Genomic DNA, 18,786 nt, shown 5'->3' with positions numbered 1-18,786 from the left:
TCTACCATCTTCTTCTGAGGAGAAAGCATTGTGAAGGGGAAATGACATTTCCTCCCGCTTCTCTAACAAGGGACGAGACCAGCAGAAAACCAATCATGGCCTCCAGCTATTGGCAGAATTTTGTTGGGAGAACTTTGGGAAGACGACACTTGGGCAAAATGGAAATGAGCGTTCAGGATACATTATGACAAAAGGAAACCACATTGTCAAGAAATATTAAATCTTGCACAGTGAAATTCTCAGTTCTATTCCTTTTTGGGAAGAATTTGGAGGCAGAATGCGACCGGCTGCATTGTTACATTGGGTTCATCAGGCACGCAAAGCCACATAGTTCTCTAGGCGCTATCTTGCAAGAGAGAGATCGGGGGCGCATATACCTGATGAGTCCAAAGTAATGATGAAATTGCTGACATATTGGTCAATATTAAGCAAGATGTCATAAAGGGTATAAATATCTTTGTTATTGTACACATGACATATGGAATACCATATCTGTGTGGCCTGAGAGTGTACAAAAAGGAAGATGGACTGTATATACCAGAGGTCAGCAACCTGTGGCTCTGGAGCCACATGTGGCTCTTTCACCCCTCTGCTGCGGCTCCCTGTTGCTTAAAATATGCGTCACCAACCGCCAATGTGCGACAACCGCCGGCACACGATTCATTGGGCTTTTCAAACTTTGAAATGTATTTATCTATGTAGTCCACAATTATCACCCAAAGCTGTTATTTGTACATGGGATAGTTTAAGTAAAGTCAAAATCACTTTATTAATTACCAGATATACATCAAAATGACCGTGCGCCATCGAAGGATGGGATGCGTAACCAGGTTGAGGAGCCCAGGGGTGGAATCGTCCTTCTTTACGGCTCCTTTGCATGGCTTCAGTTTTACCACCACCCTGTCTTTCCCATTGTGGAGAGCCAAGTATTGCAGTACATGCTCTGCTTCTGCTGTTCTGCCTTGAGAATATAACCATCTTGGTGATTCAGGAAGCATGCTGAAAAAAAGGAAACCACGAAGGAGAAATGCATACACTTTACAAAGGTTCTTTCTGAATCTGTATACTGTACTGAAAAGAAAAGGTTATACAGCAAATGCTTTACAAGGTTTGATGAATAGCAATAGCGATAGCACTTAGACTTATATACCGCTTCACAGTGCTTTACAGCCCTCTCTAAGCGGTTTACAGAGTCAGCATATATTGCCCCCAACAATCTGGGTCCTCATTTTACCCACCTCGGAAGGATGGAAGGCTGAGGCGACCTTGAGACCAGTGAGATTCGAACTGCCAAATTGCAGTCAGCCGGCAGTCAGCAGAAGTAGCCTGCAGTACTGCACTCTAACCACTGTGGCTCACAAAAGGTATATAACATAGAAATTTGGAAAACTATGAAACCGATTTGCCATCCTTTACATTGATTAAAACGTTCTATAACCCACAGAAGAATAGCTTAAATATTATTCAAAATTAACTGACATGGACGTCATTTAACATGACAAGTGTACTACAACTCAAATAACATAATTGCTGTGCTGATTCTGATTCTAATATAACTGCAGATATGCAGAGAAATGGATTTGAAGCAAATATTCACTAACTATGTCAGGAAATAAGACAGAAGATTTTCTTAAATCCTAAAAAGGGAGAGATTATTAATAACAGACTCAGGTAGGCCCCTGCCAGTCCCACTGGAATATAAGCAGGAGGGGAGGAAAAGTAAAATCTGGTTTGTAAGATTCAGTTACTGTAGCTTCCTAATACGGTTCTAAGGTTTGGAGAGCCAGTTTGGAACAGTGGTACAAGTGCTGGCCTAGAAACCAGAAGATTATGAGTTCTAATCCCACTTGGTGACTTTGGGCCAGTCCATCACTAGACTGTTGTTTTGGGGAAAAGAGAAAGGATAGTTGATTTTTGGGTCTGGTGTACATTGTAATATTGACAATTCAGTGATATTTAAAATGATAACAATGCATATGTGAAGAGGGAAAAAAATCTTACTCATTTTAAGTCTAATTTTGCACATTTTTTTAAATGTTATTTTTCGATCATTATTCCTACCCATTAGATAAAGGTAAAGGTTCCCCTTGCACATATGTGCTAGTCGTTCCCAACTCTAGGGAGTGGTCCTCATCTCCGTTTCAAAGCCGAAGAGCCAGCGCTGTCCGAAGACGTCTCAGTGGTCATGTGGCCGGCATGACTAAACACCAAAGGCGCATAGAACGCTGTTACCTTCCCACCAAATGTGGTCCCTATTTTTCTACTTGCATTTTTTACATGCTTTCAAACTGCTTTTGCATATCTTGTTTTTTCTATGGTGATCATTTTTGTATCTCTCATTTTTTCTAAGTGTTTCACTTTTCTTCTTTATACCATAATTGCTATTCTAATAGCAAATCCTTCATTAAAGTTATTGCATTACATTCTTGATTAAATTATCTTTCCATTGATATATAGTCTTATGGTACTAAAGTGGTGTTATTAGCTAGTTTTAGAAAACACACTTTTCCCAAAAGGTTTCTACAATTTTGGCCACTACTGTACAAGGCAGGGATACTCAGAATTTAGAGTTTCATGAAGGGACACTCTGTACAGGGGAAGATATACAGAATCTCCTTAGGCAACACATTTTGCACCCAGATACTCAGATCTCCCCACCTTCCCAAGGGATTTTTCATGGAATTCCAGTGACTTCAGGGAAACTGAAACTTTTGTCTCCTGGGCAATTGATCTTAAGCTTTAAGTCTTTATGGTAAAGAGATACAGGTCATTCTCACTCATCCTTGCTGCCTCTCTAGACTGTTTTCATCACAATGATATGGCACGCATCAGGGCTCATTAACAGTGGTGAAATGTAAAATTTGTTACTACCAGTTCTGTGGGCATGGCTTGGTGGGGGTGGGTGGGTGTTAATGTGACTGGGTGGGCATGGCCAACTTTTTTTTTTACTTTTAAAAGCATTTTTTCTTCAGCCGAAGAGGTTGTAGAAAAAATACTTTAGCCTCTGACGATCAGGCAACTCAGCTGGGATAGTCAGAGGAGCCTTTTAAAAGCATTTTTTTACAATCTCTTCAGCCGAAGAGGGCAGGGATTTTTGCTACCGGTTCTCCGAACCACCTGCGGCCATCGCTACCGGATCGGGTGATCCGGCCCAAACCAGAAGCATTTCACCTCTGCTCATTACTCTAACCAGGCTCTTAGCTTCTACTCAAAAATATGCAACTGGATTTTCAATATTTCTTTTAGAAACACATCGTCAAGCAAACTAAAATAATCTGCTTAATAATTCCTCTGATTTCATTATAAATATAAAATATAAAATGTCAGTATTTTATCCCTTTAATATTATCCCGTAACTTTGGGTTAAATGTTTTTGACACTTGTCTATCATGAATATAATTATGACTTACAAAGAAAGAAGAAAGAAGAAAACTCCTGGAGAATTTGACACAAAGGCAAGAAGACGCCAGTCTCTTATGTAATACCCCAGTAAGGCATAAACAGCTATGCCAAAGGCAAATGTCAAATTCGTCAATGAGCCTGAAGATACAAACAAAAACAAAGTATTTTATATAAATGCTGGGGAAAAAAAACCCAAGACATTTCAGCACTACATCCATATTAAGAACATAATTTTATTATGCTAAGGGTATAATTTATACTGAAATCATATTAATTATAAAATCACAAATAAGTAAACAAAAGCAATCATTAAAATAATAATGAAACCGAATAACTGTAAAGAAGCATTCCTCATTTTCATACAATATACTAATTATAATAATCGTTATGTTATTTATTGAATACCTTTGTGATCTGTCAAGTTCAGTCAACAAATTCAGATTAATTTACTGCAAAACATTTTGATTATTTTAAGTTCATAACATGCTGTACAAGATGTTAATCCTTTCTTAGTTTAACAAATTAGATTCTCATTGTTCAAAAATACAACTTTGGGCAGATATCCATCATGGCAACTAACAAGTTTAATATTCTAAAGAAAGGTAAAGTCCCAACATTAAGGTATCCAGGATACCTTAACATAGGTAACTTCCTACCTTGAAATGAGATATACAGATTAAAGCAGGGGTCTCCAACCTTGACAACTTTAAGACTTGTGGACTTCAACTCCCAGAAGTTGAACTCTGGGTGTTCAACTCTGGGAGTTGAAGTCCACAAGTCTTAAAGTTGCCAAGGTTGGAGACCCCTGGATTAAAGCACAGGGCAAAATAGTATTTTTCAATGTTATTAGCAATTCCAGCCATATTTGTGTGGACAAAAAAATCTCACTTGAGCTCAACTCTAAACTTACAATCTAATACACATTTACTGTAATAATTAAAACAATGGAATTCAGTTCCAAACAGCTACAGGTAATCCTTGTTGAATGACTGTTCATTCAGCGACTATTCAAAGTTACGACGCTGAACGAGAGGAACTTTCTTTGTATGAGGAATTGTGTTGGGTGGAATTTGCTTTAATTTAGTTGAACTACGCTGCGATTGAAGCCATTCTCAGCTGTTCAAATAAAGTTTGTTTGTTTTTACACTGACTGAGTTTCCTACTACCTACTTGGGCCTAGGTCACAAGAAATTGACACTAAACAACACAAGCACAGTTCTCAGTAGTTTAGGACACTGTCATCGTGACAAGACACACATCAATACTACTATGAAAAGCAACGGGCAACAGTTCTCTTCCCCTGCCCTCGACAAAGTTTGAACTATCTCAGCTAGCTCAATGACCAAAACATACTATAAAACCCCACAGCACCTGAGACGGCAGGCTGCAACTGGCAATCTCTTCAACCTCTCAAAGGCCAGCTTATCAGGAAATCATGCATAAGACAAGATAATTTAACAGGAGAAATAAATCATACAAGGAAAGTAGCCAAAAGCAGGAGATGAAACAGGAATGGATAAAATGGAAAGAGCCTTGGGAAAAAGAAAAACAAATCAACAAGAGAATATGAAAACAGGACATTTTTAGAAGGGAAAGGAAGAGAGGAAAACAATACAGAACCAATATAAAGTAAGGAGATATTTTTCAAAATGTCGCCTTAGCCCGTTTTTTAAAACTCAAATACAACTGAAAGTTTCCTTTCTTGGGGGGAAAAAAAAAAATTGGATGCCCATTAGATCAAGTCGATGTGTCTGCCATCTCTTGATGGTAGCTTACAGTGGAGGCTATATCCAATGGTGGGATCCTCCTGGTTTAATAACCGGTTCGGTGATCGCACTGCGCACACGTGCACAATTTGAAGAAATCTTCACTTCCGCGTTTCTTCAGAGGAGAAACACAGCTGAGGTACAGCAATCTGCTCTGCCGCACCAATCAACTGAGAAGATAAAGGTAGGAAAATAGCACGGGCGGCCAAGTGGGCCCATCCAATCATCGGGGCAAACCAGTTCACTCCCAGCTGATGGTCGGAGCTACCTGTTCACCAAAACTGGTCCGAACCGGTAGAATCCCACCCCTCGTTATATCAAAACTTTAGGATGTGGGCTTTCCATCAGCAATGGAACTTCCATTGTTCTCTCATACCATCAAAACTGCAACACAGAAATCTTAAACCTCTGAAGATGATTTGGTGGAGATAGCAGACCAAGCAAAGTAAAGAAGTAATTTATCTATTTAGTAATGTCAAAGGGATCTTGTGGTTTAATCATTCCTCCATCTGGCAGCTACAATTCTGACTGATAGATACATATGGATACAATTATGAATAGACAATATAGAAATCTGTGATGTCATAAAGGTTTATTCTTCACAGACAGGGTGGATAAAAATTGATTTTTTTAAAGAATCAAAAAAATCTGATTTTTTATTTAAATTGGATTTTTTTAATTTAAATCAGATTTTATTTTTATCAAATTTACTTTAATAAAGTGCTTTTGGAACAAAAATCTATCTCAATATAGTTCTCTAAGAGACATTCATAATTTAGTTTATTCAGCATGAAATGGAGCTTAGTTATGTAGCATGAGTCTGTATATTTTGGAATATTAACATTAAACTCATTCAATGAATCCAAGCTCTGCAAGCTGAGAGAACATGCACTGCATTGATGCAGTCACACAATCTCACAGCAGAGATGACAGCTGCTCTTTAAAAATTATGATTTAAATCGAGTTGATTTAAATCAAGCCTTTTTACTAGTGATCAGGGGTCTCCAACCTTGGCAACTTTAAAGCTGGCTATGAAATTCTGGGAGCTGAAGTCCACAAGACTTAAAGTTGCCAAGGTTGGAGAGCCCTAATTTAAATCGACTTGATTTAAATCAAATCAAATCAAATCCACCCTGTTCACAGATGATGTTTATTCCAGAGTTAGCTATAATTGGGCTATACATGAAAAACTTCCCTTTAATATGGTTTCCTCAACCATGCTTCTTTACCAGTTTAGTAAGGAAAGGGAAAAACAAGATTTAGACTGTGCATCTTCAGAAAGGATATTTTAAGGCAATGGTATTTAGGCTAAAACATTGATATTCCAATCATAAGTAGCTTTTAAACAAATTTTTGATGCACTAAATTTTAACAATTGTGTTTCTTTTATCGTGAGTTGAATCCTCAAATTTTACCTGTCATTGCCCAGAAAGATTTTCCTACGTATTCTTGTGTCAAAACAAAAGACACTAAGGACATGCCTCCATTTGTAATTCCAACAAAAAAGCGTGATACTGCAAATATTTCATAATTTGGAGCAAATGCTGAAATGTATCCAAAAATGACGTCCAAAAAAAGCCCTGCACAAAAGATATACAATAAAGAAAAATTAATAGAGTGCAATCCAACCGGATCCAGAGACTTTTATTATACAGAATGGCAAATTTGCAAATGGGAAAAAGACAGAAAGGAAATTATTATCAGTTTTTTTTCATAATGGTTAAAGAAAACTAGTATAATTATTTTCTTCTAAGCAGACAAATATATATTTTAGATTTTCTAAAGATACTCTGAAAAATGTAACCTTCTTGCAATATCGATAAGGCAAAATATTGGAAATGCAGTCCTAATGAAACGTATTTCAGACAGGATGCTACTCATCCTGAATTTAAAATATTGTGGCAAGAAACAATAAAAGTTACATTTCTTAAGAAAATGTGTGGTACAAAGATGTGACTATATTAGGACCTATCAAAAAAAAAACAATAATCCAAATATGTTAGTTGCTTACGATACGTTTCATTGCTTTCAAGTGAAAATCTTGTCCTACTGATGCCTAATTTGAATTGAGTCTCTTGATATAGGAAGTTGTCCTCAGCAACCTGCATGCTAAGTACTGGTCTAAAACCAATGTTCCTGCTAAATTATGCCTATATGTGGCCAAGCAACATTTGCGCACATCCCGCCAAACCCCAGCAGCTTCAGGAATTCTCTTCCAGGTATTGTGAGCTGCTGCTCGTCAAGAGCTGTATTTCAGCAGAAGAAAAGCTACCGTGTTTCCCCGAAAATAAGACCCTGTCTTGTATTTTTTTGAACCCTGAAATAAGCGCTTGGCCTGATTTTTGGGGAGGTCTTATTATTCTGGGGTCCTCTTGCCATCTTACTTGATTTCCATCTCTCTCCCTAACCCTAACTAGAGAAATGGTGGGGACTGGCTGCGCATGTTGTTAAATATTTTCGGAGGAGGGTTTATTTTCAGGGGAGGGTTTATTATCCAGGGAGGTCTTATTTTCGGGGAAACACGGTAGAGGTCTGGGGAGGGAGTGGGGGGTACAGGAGTGAGATCTGCTGCATATCAAGCTCCAAGCACTGAGAACCAAGCTGGGGGACTGTCTGACAAAAGACAGACAACATTTGCTCATTCAGTACAAGTGTACTCCCCGCTGCCCTCAGCACCCTTCCCTTGCCTCCTTTGAGCATCTATGAACTGAGGCATATACGTACCCACTGAGTGCAAAAAGCTGTTACTTTTGCAAAGAGCCACTGGGTAGGGGGAGAGGAGAGGAGGTCCTGGCTGAGCCTGGTAAGGAATCTCAGCAGCACCCCATCCGAGTCCAATGCTGGCAAGGCAGCCATCCACAAGAGGCTTCCCAGCTCCAACCTGTCCCCAAAGCATTCGCTCCTGGCTTCTGTTTGAAAGAGGGAGCTCCTTAAAGTTACCTGATTTACAACCAGGGTGCAACTAAGGACACAGCTGGGCTAGACTACTCTTCTTCTGGCTTCAGAAACAGTCACCTGCTAAAGCTTATAAGAATTTCATCTAGATCCTGAGATAATGAACGTGACTTGTTCAGCAACTGCTACCTAGAAATTCACTACTTTTGAACATGGAGGATCCATTTCGCTAGCAAGGTTTGCATTTATTGAGAGGCCAATTATTTCTGAGCTGTCAGAAAGTTAGCAGGCAGTCACATGCAGCAGGATGCATCTCTGCACCCTGTTGGAGATGGGTTCTGAAATAATACCACCACCTTGTGCAAACTGGAGCCTTTGAAATTATACTCTAATTTGTGCGGGGCTGACTCTCAGCTCAGCAGACCTGGCCTAGAAAAAGAATCCGGTCACCTTTCATTGCCTGGGACTCGAGAAGTTTAAGATCTGAAAAAACCCAAAACCCTGAGCTAAAGATACCCTAAGCAAGGTTCCTGTTGTGGCCCGCCAGTGGCCAGCAGAGCTGGCAGCAGAGTCGGACATAAGGAGGTTGGGGAGGAATATGGGCCAGTCCTGGAGGCTAGGGAAGTCTCAGACGAGGGCTCTGCGTCAGAGGCAGAAAGAGGGGCAAGGCCATATGGCAGTTATCAGCTGCCTTTGGAGTCAGACATCAGTGAGGCAGAGGAACAGCTGGAGCCTGTTCCCAGTGTGCGCATGTGAAGAGCTGCCAAAAAAAAAAGAACAGCTAAGAAATCAGGGTCGACTTGGGAGCTACGCGTAGCTCCCATGTAACACCGCTCCTGCGCAGACTGCACTGGCTACCTGTGGCCTTCCGGGTGCACTTTAAGGTGTTGGTTATGACCTTTAAATCGCTCCATGGCTTAGGACCTGGGTACTTACGGGACCGCCTGCTGTTACCACACGCCTCCCACCGACCCGTACGCTCCCATAGAGAGGGACTTCTCAGGGTGCCGTCCGCCAAACAATGTCGGCTGGCGGCCCCCAGGGGAAGGGCCTTCTCTGTGGGGGCTCCCACACTCTGGAACGAACTTCCCCCGGGTTTACGCCAAATACCCGACCTTCGGACATTTCGTCGCGAACTCAAGACTCATCTTTTTATCCGCGCAGGGCTGGCTTAAATTGGGATTTTAATGTTTAAATTCATTAATTTTAAACGGGGTTTTCTTAGTATGGTAAATTTTAATTATTGGGCTAATTTAAAATAAGTTTTTTAAATCGTATTTTAAATTTGTATATTGTATTGTCGGTTTTATTATGCCTGTACACCGCCCTGAGTCCTTCGGGAGAAGGGCGGTATAAAAATCAAATAAAAATGAAAAAAAAATGAAAAAAAATAAAGCCACGGGTGGACGATGAATGGCCCCTCCCACAGGAAATAAAAGAGGAGCGAAAGGGGAGTGGGCTTTTGCAGAGAACAATTCGTTCATTCATTTGGTTCAGGAGTGTGAAGATCTGTCTGTGAATCTCAGAGATTCTGTGCCAAGTCTTTCCTTGCACAGCACTGCGTTTGGAAACTATTTACATGGCAGCTTTCCAAGCTAGATAAGGTCTGTGGTCATAAATTCACCTTTGAAAGACTGTTTGCCAGGCCTTTGCTGAATGTGAATGAGAGGAATTCACGTTCCTTTAATAAAAGGGGTTTTGTTGGGACCAGGATTCTGCTTCGCGCTTTTTGGGGAAGCCTAGGTCAGAACGGTTCCCTCTCTGCTATCCACAACCTAGCTTAAGCTTGCCCAGACCATCTCAACTACTGCTCAGAATTTTTCTGCTTTCCTGGCTTAGACAAAAGGCTTGAGGATCATCAAATACATCCATAATATACAACAGCTATTTAACATCTTACCTGTTAGATATACAGGCTTTCTGCCCAATTTATCTGACAATGGGCCAAACAGTATATTTCCAATAAGTAACCCACCAAAATACAAGGATGAGGCTAGGTTCACTTTGTATGCTTCATGTTTGATTAAATACCACTATGGAAGACAAATAAAAAAAAGAGACTATTTTCATTGAAAATACTACCATTCCAGCGATTGCCTCTAATCACAGTTAAGTCCCAAAACTGCTTTGTCCACTCATTTTTCTTTCACTGGGGGTGGTAGGAAATTAGTTTTTGTTTTTTGGAAGTAAAAAAAAAACCTCAGGAATTGGATCAAGATCAAATTCCCAAGCTGCTCAAAGGGTTTATGATTTATGCGATATAATAAAAATGAATGGTAAAAAGATAATAAGTACATAATAAATAACAAAGAATAAATACAAATTATTTTTGCCTAATCATATGCTGTCATATGATTTAGGTTACTGTAACAAGGAAAAGTAGTCCTCATTTAGTAACTGTAATTGGGAGAGCGAAGCAGCTGCTAAGTGGGAAATCACATGGCCATGACTGTGCTTTTGGTTTCTATACCTGCAGCTTTTGGGATGCTCATCCTGGCATTGGCATGATTAGCAAGAAGAGAATTCATGTTTGCATTTACATTCACTGAAGAGGAAGGATTAAAAGAAAGCAAGTAGGTCTGGAGAGGGGGAATGGATCAGGCACAACAGTATTTGCATCCTGAAACTGCTTTTCCCCGCCTATACCGCTGCACTGTGAAGAGACTGGAGAGGATGGTGGTAGAAGAGATCAAGCAACACCCAAAACGGAATACAGCACCCTAGATGATAGACTCAAGATCCAGATGGATCTTGACAGACTTGAACACTGGGCCCTATCTAACAAAATGAAATTCAATGTAGAGAAAAATAAAGTCTTGCATTTAGGCAAGAAAAACCAAAAATATACATATACACTGGGTGACACCAGGTTTAACAGCAGTAACTGTGAGAGGGGTCTTGGAGTCTTAGTGGACAATCAATTAAATATGAGGCAACAGTGTGCGGCGGTAGCCAAAAAAAACCAATGCAGTCCTAAATTGCATTAACAGAGGGATTCAAGTTAGTACTAATACCACTCTATAAAGCCTTAGTAATACCACATCTAGAATACAACCACCAGTTTTGGTCAAACACTATAAAAAAGATGTTGAGCTTTTAGAAAGAGTGCAGAGAAGAGCAACAAAGATGATTAGGGGACTGGAGGCTAAAACATACGATGAATGATTGCAGGAACTGGGCATGGCTAATCTAGTGAAGAGAAGGACCAGGGGAGACATGATAGCAGTGTTCCAATGTTTGAGGGGCTGCCACAGACAGGAGAGGGTCAACCTGTTTTCCAAAGCACCCGAAGGCCAGACAAGGAATAATGGATGGAAACTGATCAAGGAGAGATTCAACCTGGAAATCAGAAATTTTCTGACAGTGAGAACTATCAACCAATGGAACAGCTTGCCCTCAGAAGTTGTGGGAGCTTCATCACTGGAGGCTTTTAAGAAGAGACTGGACTGACATCTGACAGAAATGGTGTAGGGTCTCCTGCTTGGAAGAGGGTTGGACTAAATTATCTACAAGGTCCCTTCCAACTCTATTATTCTAATCTATGTTTCTGGTTGCCAGCACAATGAATTGGCTTTGATACGTATTTCCCACTGTGTGCCTGTTTACTCTCTTAATTTCTTCCCCTCGAAACTCTCTACGCTGTAAGGGGAGGGGAGATACTGATTCTAACAGAGATCACATGACTGAGGGATGCTGCAAAGGTCATAAATGCAGGCATTAATTGTAAAGTTATATTTTTCAGTACCATCGTAACTCCAAATAGTCACAGTGGTTAAGTGAGTGCTACCTGTTTTGGGGTGTGAATTTTGGCTCTTAAGTTTAGGTACAAGGGCAAAGGCCATGAAATGGTTATAGTTGTATAAGAGACCCTGGTGACCCTCAGAAAAGCTGTTCCACAGATAATCTATTGCAAGACTCTGCTTGTGAAACTAGGCTCTACTGCTAATAAAGCAGCCAGCCAGCCCAAACTACATGAGGCAGTGGCTGGACTGGCAGTGGAGTTACTTCAGACTAATGGTACTGGGCAGAGATGGGCTTCAAAAATTTTAGCAAGAGGTTCTCTGCTCCTTCGGTGGGCGTGGCCATGGTGGGTGTGGCCTAGTGGCCTCCTGCACCACAGCTGGGGTGGGGGGTGTTTTTGCTCTCCCTGGGCTCCGGAGGCTTTCCTTGAGCCTCCGAGAGGGTGAAAATGGCCTCCCCAGGCTCCGGAGGCCCTCTTCCCGAACTTCCAGTAGGCCCATTTTTCACCCTTCCCGAGCCTCCGCGTGCGTCCTGCACTTACCTGCATCCAAAACGGGCCGCATAGGGACTCCTGGGAGGGGCGGGGCAGGGTAGGTGGGGCCAGCCAGGAGTGGGACTTGGAGGTTCTCCAAACTGCACAGTCTCTTAGCTAGAGGTTCTCCCGAACCCCTGCGAACCCCCAGCAGCCCATCCCTGGTACTGGGGGATTTTAATCTGATCCCTCTGGGCACCATTTCAGAGGTTATTTGTGAGGTCATGGCTACTATGCCATCACAGAGTGATCCAGGTTATGGTGGCAACTCACAGCCAACTCACATTAGAGCTGGTTTTTATCTTGGGACAGTGGCAACATATTCTGAAACTGGGACATGGCGTTTGGATCACATCACCCCTGTGTAGCCTCTCTATATCTGTATAGCAGATATAAAAGCAGAGAGCACCCGGCTTTTCTCAGAAATTTTGGGAGATGAAATAACAGAAGAGATGCTAGAATGTTACCAGAAAATGAGGGAATGTATATTGGTCAAGAGTATATTTATGTTTTTTTATAAGTTTACTTCTTACATAAAAGACGCCAAAGCACCTTTTAAACTTACACTACAGGAAGTTCTACAATTCTATACATATGATAAATCCCTACATGTTGATGTAATACAGCATTGTCCCTTTAGAGCATTTACATTTCAATGTCTTGTGCCTGAATTTTGTTTTCCACACTGAAAACTATCCTCTTCTTTAATACAGCCAGTTTAACTGGCTTTTTTAAAAAATATATACTCAGCTGCTATGTTAGTTTTGGCTGGGAACCTAAATTGCATAAAAATATTAACTCAAGAAAACAAAACATACTTGCCTCTGTTGCTATAGAAGTGAAGTTACTGGTAAACCTGACGTGTTTTGCAAGAGCTTCTGCATTAGTCAGAATTCCTTCTTGGTCAAGATGATATTCTGGCATAGCTCCCACGAGAACAATAAGCATAGACTGAAAGGCAACAAACACCTTAAAAGGAAAACAAAAAGAGGTAATTTATGGTAAACTGTCAGCTCTCTAGCTCTGTCTCTCTCTTTCATATATACACAAACACGCACACATTTGTTCATGGACCTTAGCTTTGGGGGGAGGGAATATTGAAAACATTTCACATGCAAATTGGTCTAATATACACAGAGTTCCTAGCACACAATATTAATACTCAAATGAACATATTCTGATCAGTGACACATACATTCTTCCTAGGAGTAATCTGAAATGTATTATACCAGTTGTTAGGCCTGGAAAACATACTAGGCCTTAGGTTTCCAGACGCTGCCACATTTTTCCCCTGAGGGGAAGAAGGGGGGGGGGGTTGATGGGTATGGTAACATTCTTCCAGCGGTCAAGGGTCGGATTGTGTTCACATCTGCAGAAGGAGGGCAAGAAGAGGTTTCGAATAAAGTGGAAAGACGTTGGACCATGTGACCCGCAAAGGGGTTAGGGGGGGTGGGACTCTTGGGGTTTGTATAACTGGGGGAAAAAATCCGGAAGTTCAGTTTTGGAATTTCACTCATCGTGTGCCAGTTTCCTTATGCTAGTAAAGAACTCTGAAAGACAATGGCTTCTGAGGTTTTTTTATGCAGAGGAGGTTTTTCCGGAATCTTGACACCAGTGATGGCTAACCTTTTTGCCATCGCGTGCCAGGAGATGTCGGGGTGTGGGGGTCGCGCACCTGCATGTGCATGCCCACACCCATTCTATACGCCCCGGCCCTGCACATGCGTGTGCGACCCATTAGCTGTAGGTGGGTGGGAGAATGCCACAGGTGGGCACTTCTGAGGGCAGGTGGGCTATGGAGCGGGGACTGCTACTGAGCCAGGTGGGCATGGTGTGTGTGTGTGTGTGTATTGGGATCTTGTGTTCCACAGCAGGGCCCCTTGGAAGAAAAACCAGCAGCAGGATGTATGGAAACAACTTCTGACCTTCCCTGCCAGCTTCCCTATTGACTTGGCTTATGGGAAACTGGCAGGGAAGCTCACAAATAGTCTTCAAAGAAAAACAAAGAAAGTCCAGTTGCCTCCTGAAAAAGCACCTTTGGGACTCACCAATGGTAATCGTGCAACCTTGGCTCGCTGCCATGTTGCAAGCGCAAGACATTTACTGACTTTACAAGGCTTAAAGAAATAGTTCTCCCAGCCTTGATCACGTTTGTTCTTTACTTTCCCCTATATTGCATATTTTTCTGACATGCCTCGAAGGTCCCTTCCATAAATATTGCCTTCTGGTGGGACCTAGGAAGGCTCCTTTTCCCATAGCAGCCCCTACTCTATTGAATACCCTTCCCACTGCAATTCAGTAGGCCTCATCCTTTTCGCCTTCTGGAACGTCATAAAAAGCTGCTTCTTCCCCCAGGCACTGGGATACAGTAGATCCATGATGGTGAACCTATGATACACGTACCACAGCTGGCACACAGAGCCCCCTCTGTGGGCACGTGAGCCGTCGCCCAGCTCAGCTGCACCGCACATGAGTGTGTGCGTACCTCCTGCCAGCCAGCTGATTTTCGAGATATGCGGAGGGTGAAGCACGTGCGGGAGACGTGCGTGCATGCACAGGGGGGTCGTGCGCATGCGCAGGGGGTGGGGGCAGAGCATGGGGATGCGGCATGCCCCCTCACAGCCTGTTTTTGGCTCCAGGAGGCTGCAGGGAGGCCTGCCAGGCCAAAAATGGGGTGCAGCTCGCCTCCTTCATGGCCCATTTTTGGGCCCAGGAGGTTGCAGTGAGGCCTGCTAAGCCAAAAATGGGGCCGGGGGGGTCATGCACGAGGGGTGGGGAAAATATGGGGGGTCAGGTGTGCATGCGCGGGGGGCAGGGGGAGCATGGTGCGATCGCACACACATGCGGGGCGCTGAGTTCAAACATGCTTGGGATAAACACATGTCCATCATCTGACAAAAATTGAAAAAAAAATTAAAATTAAAAAAGGGGAAAAAAAGGAAAAAACCCTCAAGGGCGGACTGGATGGCAACAAGGTTTTTTTTTCTTCCTGTCCATTTTCTGTTTCTATGACTGAAGCAGTTTTTCATTTTTGTTTCATGTGTTTCTTTTCCTTCTTTTTTTTTAGGGCTTCAGGGCTTATTGTAGTTGTAAATCTTTTAAATAAATATATGATAGTTTCCCTTCTCCTCTATGAGGCAAAGAAGAACACAACCCTTGGTGAAATCATTTCAATGAAAGCAGGCCTTGCTGGGCCTACTCTGACTGACATAAATTCTGCAACCGGTTGCATTGTCACTACAGGGACTATAATCCTTGGCGATAGAATAAATCAATATTTTCTAAATAAACCCTTTGCTCATCCATAATGATGGTATTTCAAATATTTAACAGGCAAGCTTGTCAAAAACAAACAGACCCCTCCTCTAGATAACTTCTTCCCAACTATGCTGGGCAAAGCTGCAGTTCTAGGAACTGAACTTTGTTCATGTTTAATATGACACTATTTGAGTATTAGGAAATGTTTCATAGGTTTTTAAAGAGCAAGGGTAAAAGCTCCTGCTGCACATTTATCTTCTCTATGCCAGGACTTCTAAAACTCTAGATCAGTGTTGGCAAATCTTTTCGGCACTGAGTGCGAAAACAGGAGCGAGTGAGCGTGGACAGGGGAGTACCGGAAACCGAAAGAGCATATCCCCGGCGCACATGTGCGAGAGCACCAGAAACTGGAAGAGCAGCCAGTGTGCGCTCAGTTTTCCAGTGTGCGCGTGCTCGCCAGGAAGCTGCTCTTCCAGCACTCCTGCATGCGTGAAGACCAGCTAGCCAGCACGCATGTGTGCGCTGGAACCCCGAAAGAGCAACGGCCGGCAGCTGGCATGCCTGGAGAGATGGCTTTGCGTGCCACTTCCAGCACACGTGCCATAGGTTCGCCATCACTGCTCTAGATCATGAACTACACAGTGGCATTAGCAACTGGGGAGGGGGGTATACTTTTTAAAAGGCTGATTAGACTTAACACATTTCCAAAACTCACTTCTGTTTATCTGCAGAAGGAAAGAGGAAAGAAAGGAAAATCTGCAGGAGGAAACAATGGAGGGAGTTTTTTAAAATGGCTCTAACCATCTGTCAAACCTATTGAAAAATCACAACAGTTTTATTTATTATTATTCAATGTCACTTGCAGGAATTTATCATTTTACAGGTTTTAAAGTTTGAAAATTAATGATGTAGGGGATAGAAAAGGGATGCAGCCTTATACTGTGTGAGCCTGCATGTATAATTAGTCAAGCAAGAATAATCACAGAAGCAATATGACTTTTTAACATTTATTTTTCAAACAAATCCTTAGGATTTTAAGCGATAAAAGCCATTAAAAAAATGACATAGAACGTACACCAAAATTTCCTTTCAGTTGCTTCCTTTTCTTTGATAGTCCCATTTGCATTTTATAGTATTAACTTTATTTATAATTATATGAGCCCTATTTGCAATGAGACATTAATGAAACACATTTCTGATAACAGGTTTAGATTTAATTTGGCTAAATCTGGTGGGACAAGATGGAGGATATACAGCAGGAAGTGAGCAAGCCACAACCTGCATGCAACACTCCCATGTCTTCAGTTAGGCCTCTCCATGCGACTCCTTTAAACCAGAGGTGGGTTTCAGCAGGTTCTGACCAATTCTGGAGACCCAGTAGCGGAAATTTTGAGTAGTTCAGAGAACCGGTAGTAAGAATTCTGACTGGCCGTGCTCTCATCTCTGCCTCCCAAGTCCCAGCTGATCGGAAGGAAATGGGGATTTTGCAGTATCCGTCCCCTGAATTGGGGAGGGAATGGAGATTTTACAGTATTCTTCCCCTGTCACGCCCACCAAGCCATGACCACAGAACCAGTAGTAAAAATTTTTGAAACCCACCACGGCTTTAAACCACTGAAAATTGCTTTCTCAAAGCAAAAGAGATAGGCAAACTAAAAGCCTGGCTAGGCAGAATGTCTTGTAAAACTAAATGACTTCAAAAAAGAATTTAGGGTCTGTAAATTACCTCAAAAACTTGACTTTGAGGCAACTAGTCTTTGTTCAAGTTTAAAAAACAACAAATAACCACAGAGCCTTTTATGGTAAATAGGTTGCCAAATTCATCTCCAGAAAAAGAGACTGATAAGAGAAGGTACCATGAATCCAATAACTGAATCAACAGTAGATGAACATCCATAATATATATATATATATGTTTTCTGAGGTTTTCACGGGTGTTTGTATATAGGTCTTTGGTTGTTCGGGTTTTCTCCCGTGTAAAATTGGAAGTGTCTTGGCGACGTTTCGACGAAGTCTCATTCGTCATCTTCAGGCTTCAGCTTCGTGCTCCCAGAAGCATTGCTCCCAGAAGCACGAAGCTGAAGCCTGAAGATGACGAATGAGACTTCGTCGAAACGTCGCCAAGACACTTCCAATTTTACACGGGAGAAAACCCGAACAACCAAAGACCTATATATATATATATCATTATGGATGTTCATAATGATATATATATATCATTATGGATGTTCAATATATATATATCATTAGATATAATCTTCTTATCATTCCCATCACCCATCTCCTTCCACTTATGACTGTATGACTGTAACTTTGTTGCTTATATCCTTACGATTTATACTGATATTGTTTCCTGATTGCTTATTTGTTCCCTATGACTATCATTAAGTGTTGTACCTTAGAATTCTTGATGAACATATCTTTTCTTTTATGTACACTGAGAGCATATGCACCAAAACAAATTACTTGTGTGTCCAATCACACTTGGCCAATAAAAAAATCTATTCTATATCTATACAAGCAAAATAAACTTTTATTAAATTCATATGTCTTTTCTCGAAGGTTAAAGCAGGCTTGCACAAGCATTTCCCTTTATTGTATCCTCACTGCAACTACTGGTATCTTGTGGTCTAAACCAGTGGTCTCAAACTGGTGGTCCACAGAAAAATTATTTGCATTTTTTATATTGCACTAAATACTATTTATCTTTTTAAAAAATGCATATTAGTGGTCCACGGGATTTAAAATTATGAATTTAATGGTCCCTGAGGTCCAAAAGATTGGTGACCCCTGGTCTAAACTATATTGAGAAATTGCATGAGTGGGCTTGAATTTGTAGTTCTCCTCACTTGTAGTTCAACTCACTAATGAATCTTCTGGAAACTTTCATTTTCTCCCAGTATTCCACAGCTCTCAGAATTGTCAGCCAATAAAGCAATATTGACAAGGAATTCTGGAACACATCATCCAATACAGCTGGAGAAAAATTCTAATACCCAACAGTGGGATTAATAGACAAAGAGTCTGATAAATATACTGTATAAAAGAAAAACACATTCTTACGTGTCACTTTTATCATTCATATATAGATTGACAAATGAAGTTTGTCTCTTTCACCTTCTTTGTTGTACCACATATGTTCAGTGGAGAATACTTTCAACAGATATTCCTGTAAAATGTATATAGCACGAA

At 41.4% G+C, this 18,786-nt stretch overlaps 1 protein-coding gene across 4 annotated transcripts in view; it reads right to left on the bottom strand.

The window, feature by feature from the left end:
* Nucleotides 1–18,786, bottom strand: part of LOC131201222 (solute carrier family 22 member 15-like) — a 34,935-nt gene that overhangs the window by 14,461 nt on the left and 1,688 nt on the right. For all 4 annotated transcript variants that reach the window (XR_009155805.1, XM_058188987.1, XM_058188986.1 and 1 more), the window contains exons 2-6: nt 13,159–13,305; nt 9,964–10,096; nt 6,584–6,748; nt 3,411–3,540; nt 778–999 (exon numbers count right to left, since the gene is read on the bottom strand). Coding sequence is in view for 3 of the 4 variants with exons in the window: in XM_058188987.1 (XP_058044970.1) it covers nt 778–999; nt 3,411–3,540; nt 6,584–6,748; nt 9,964–10,096; nt 13,159–13,305 (797 nt within the window). In the remaining variant the exon portion in view is untranslated. The remainder of the gene's footprint in view (nt 1–777; nt 1,000–3,410; nt 3,541–6,583; nt 6,749–9,963; nt 10,097–13,158; nt 13,306–18,786) is intronic.

This window comes from Ahaetulla prasina, chromosome 6, assembly GCF_028640845.1.
Source record: "Ahaetulla prasina isolate Xishuangbanna chromosome 6, ASM2864084v1, whole genome shotgun sequence".
NCBI lineage: Eukaryota > Metazoa > Chordata > Lepidosauria > Squamata > Colubridae > Ahaetulla > Ahaetulla prasina.
This window is presented reverse-complemented; position numbering and strand designations above follow the sequence as displayed.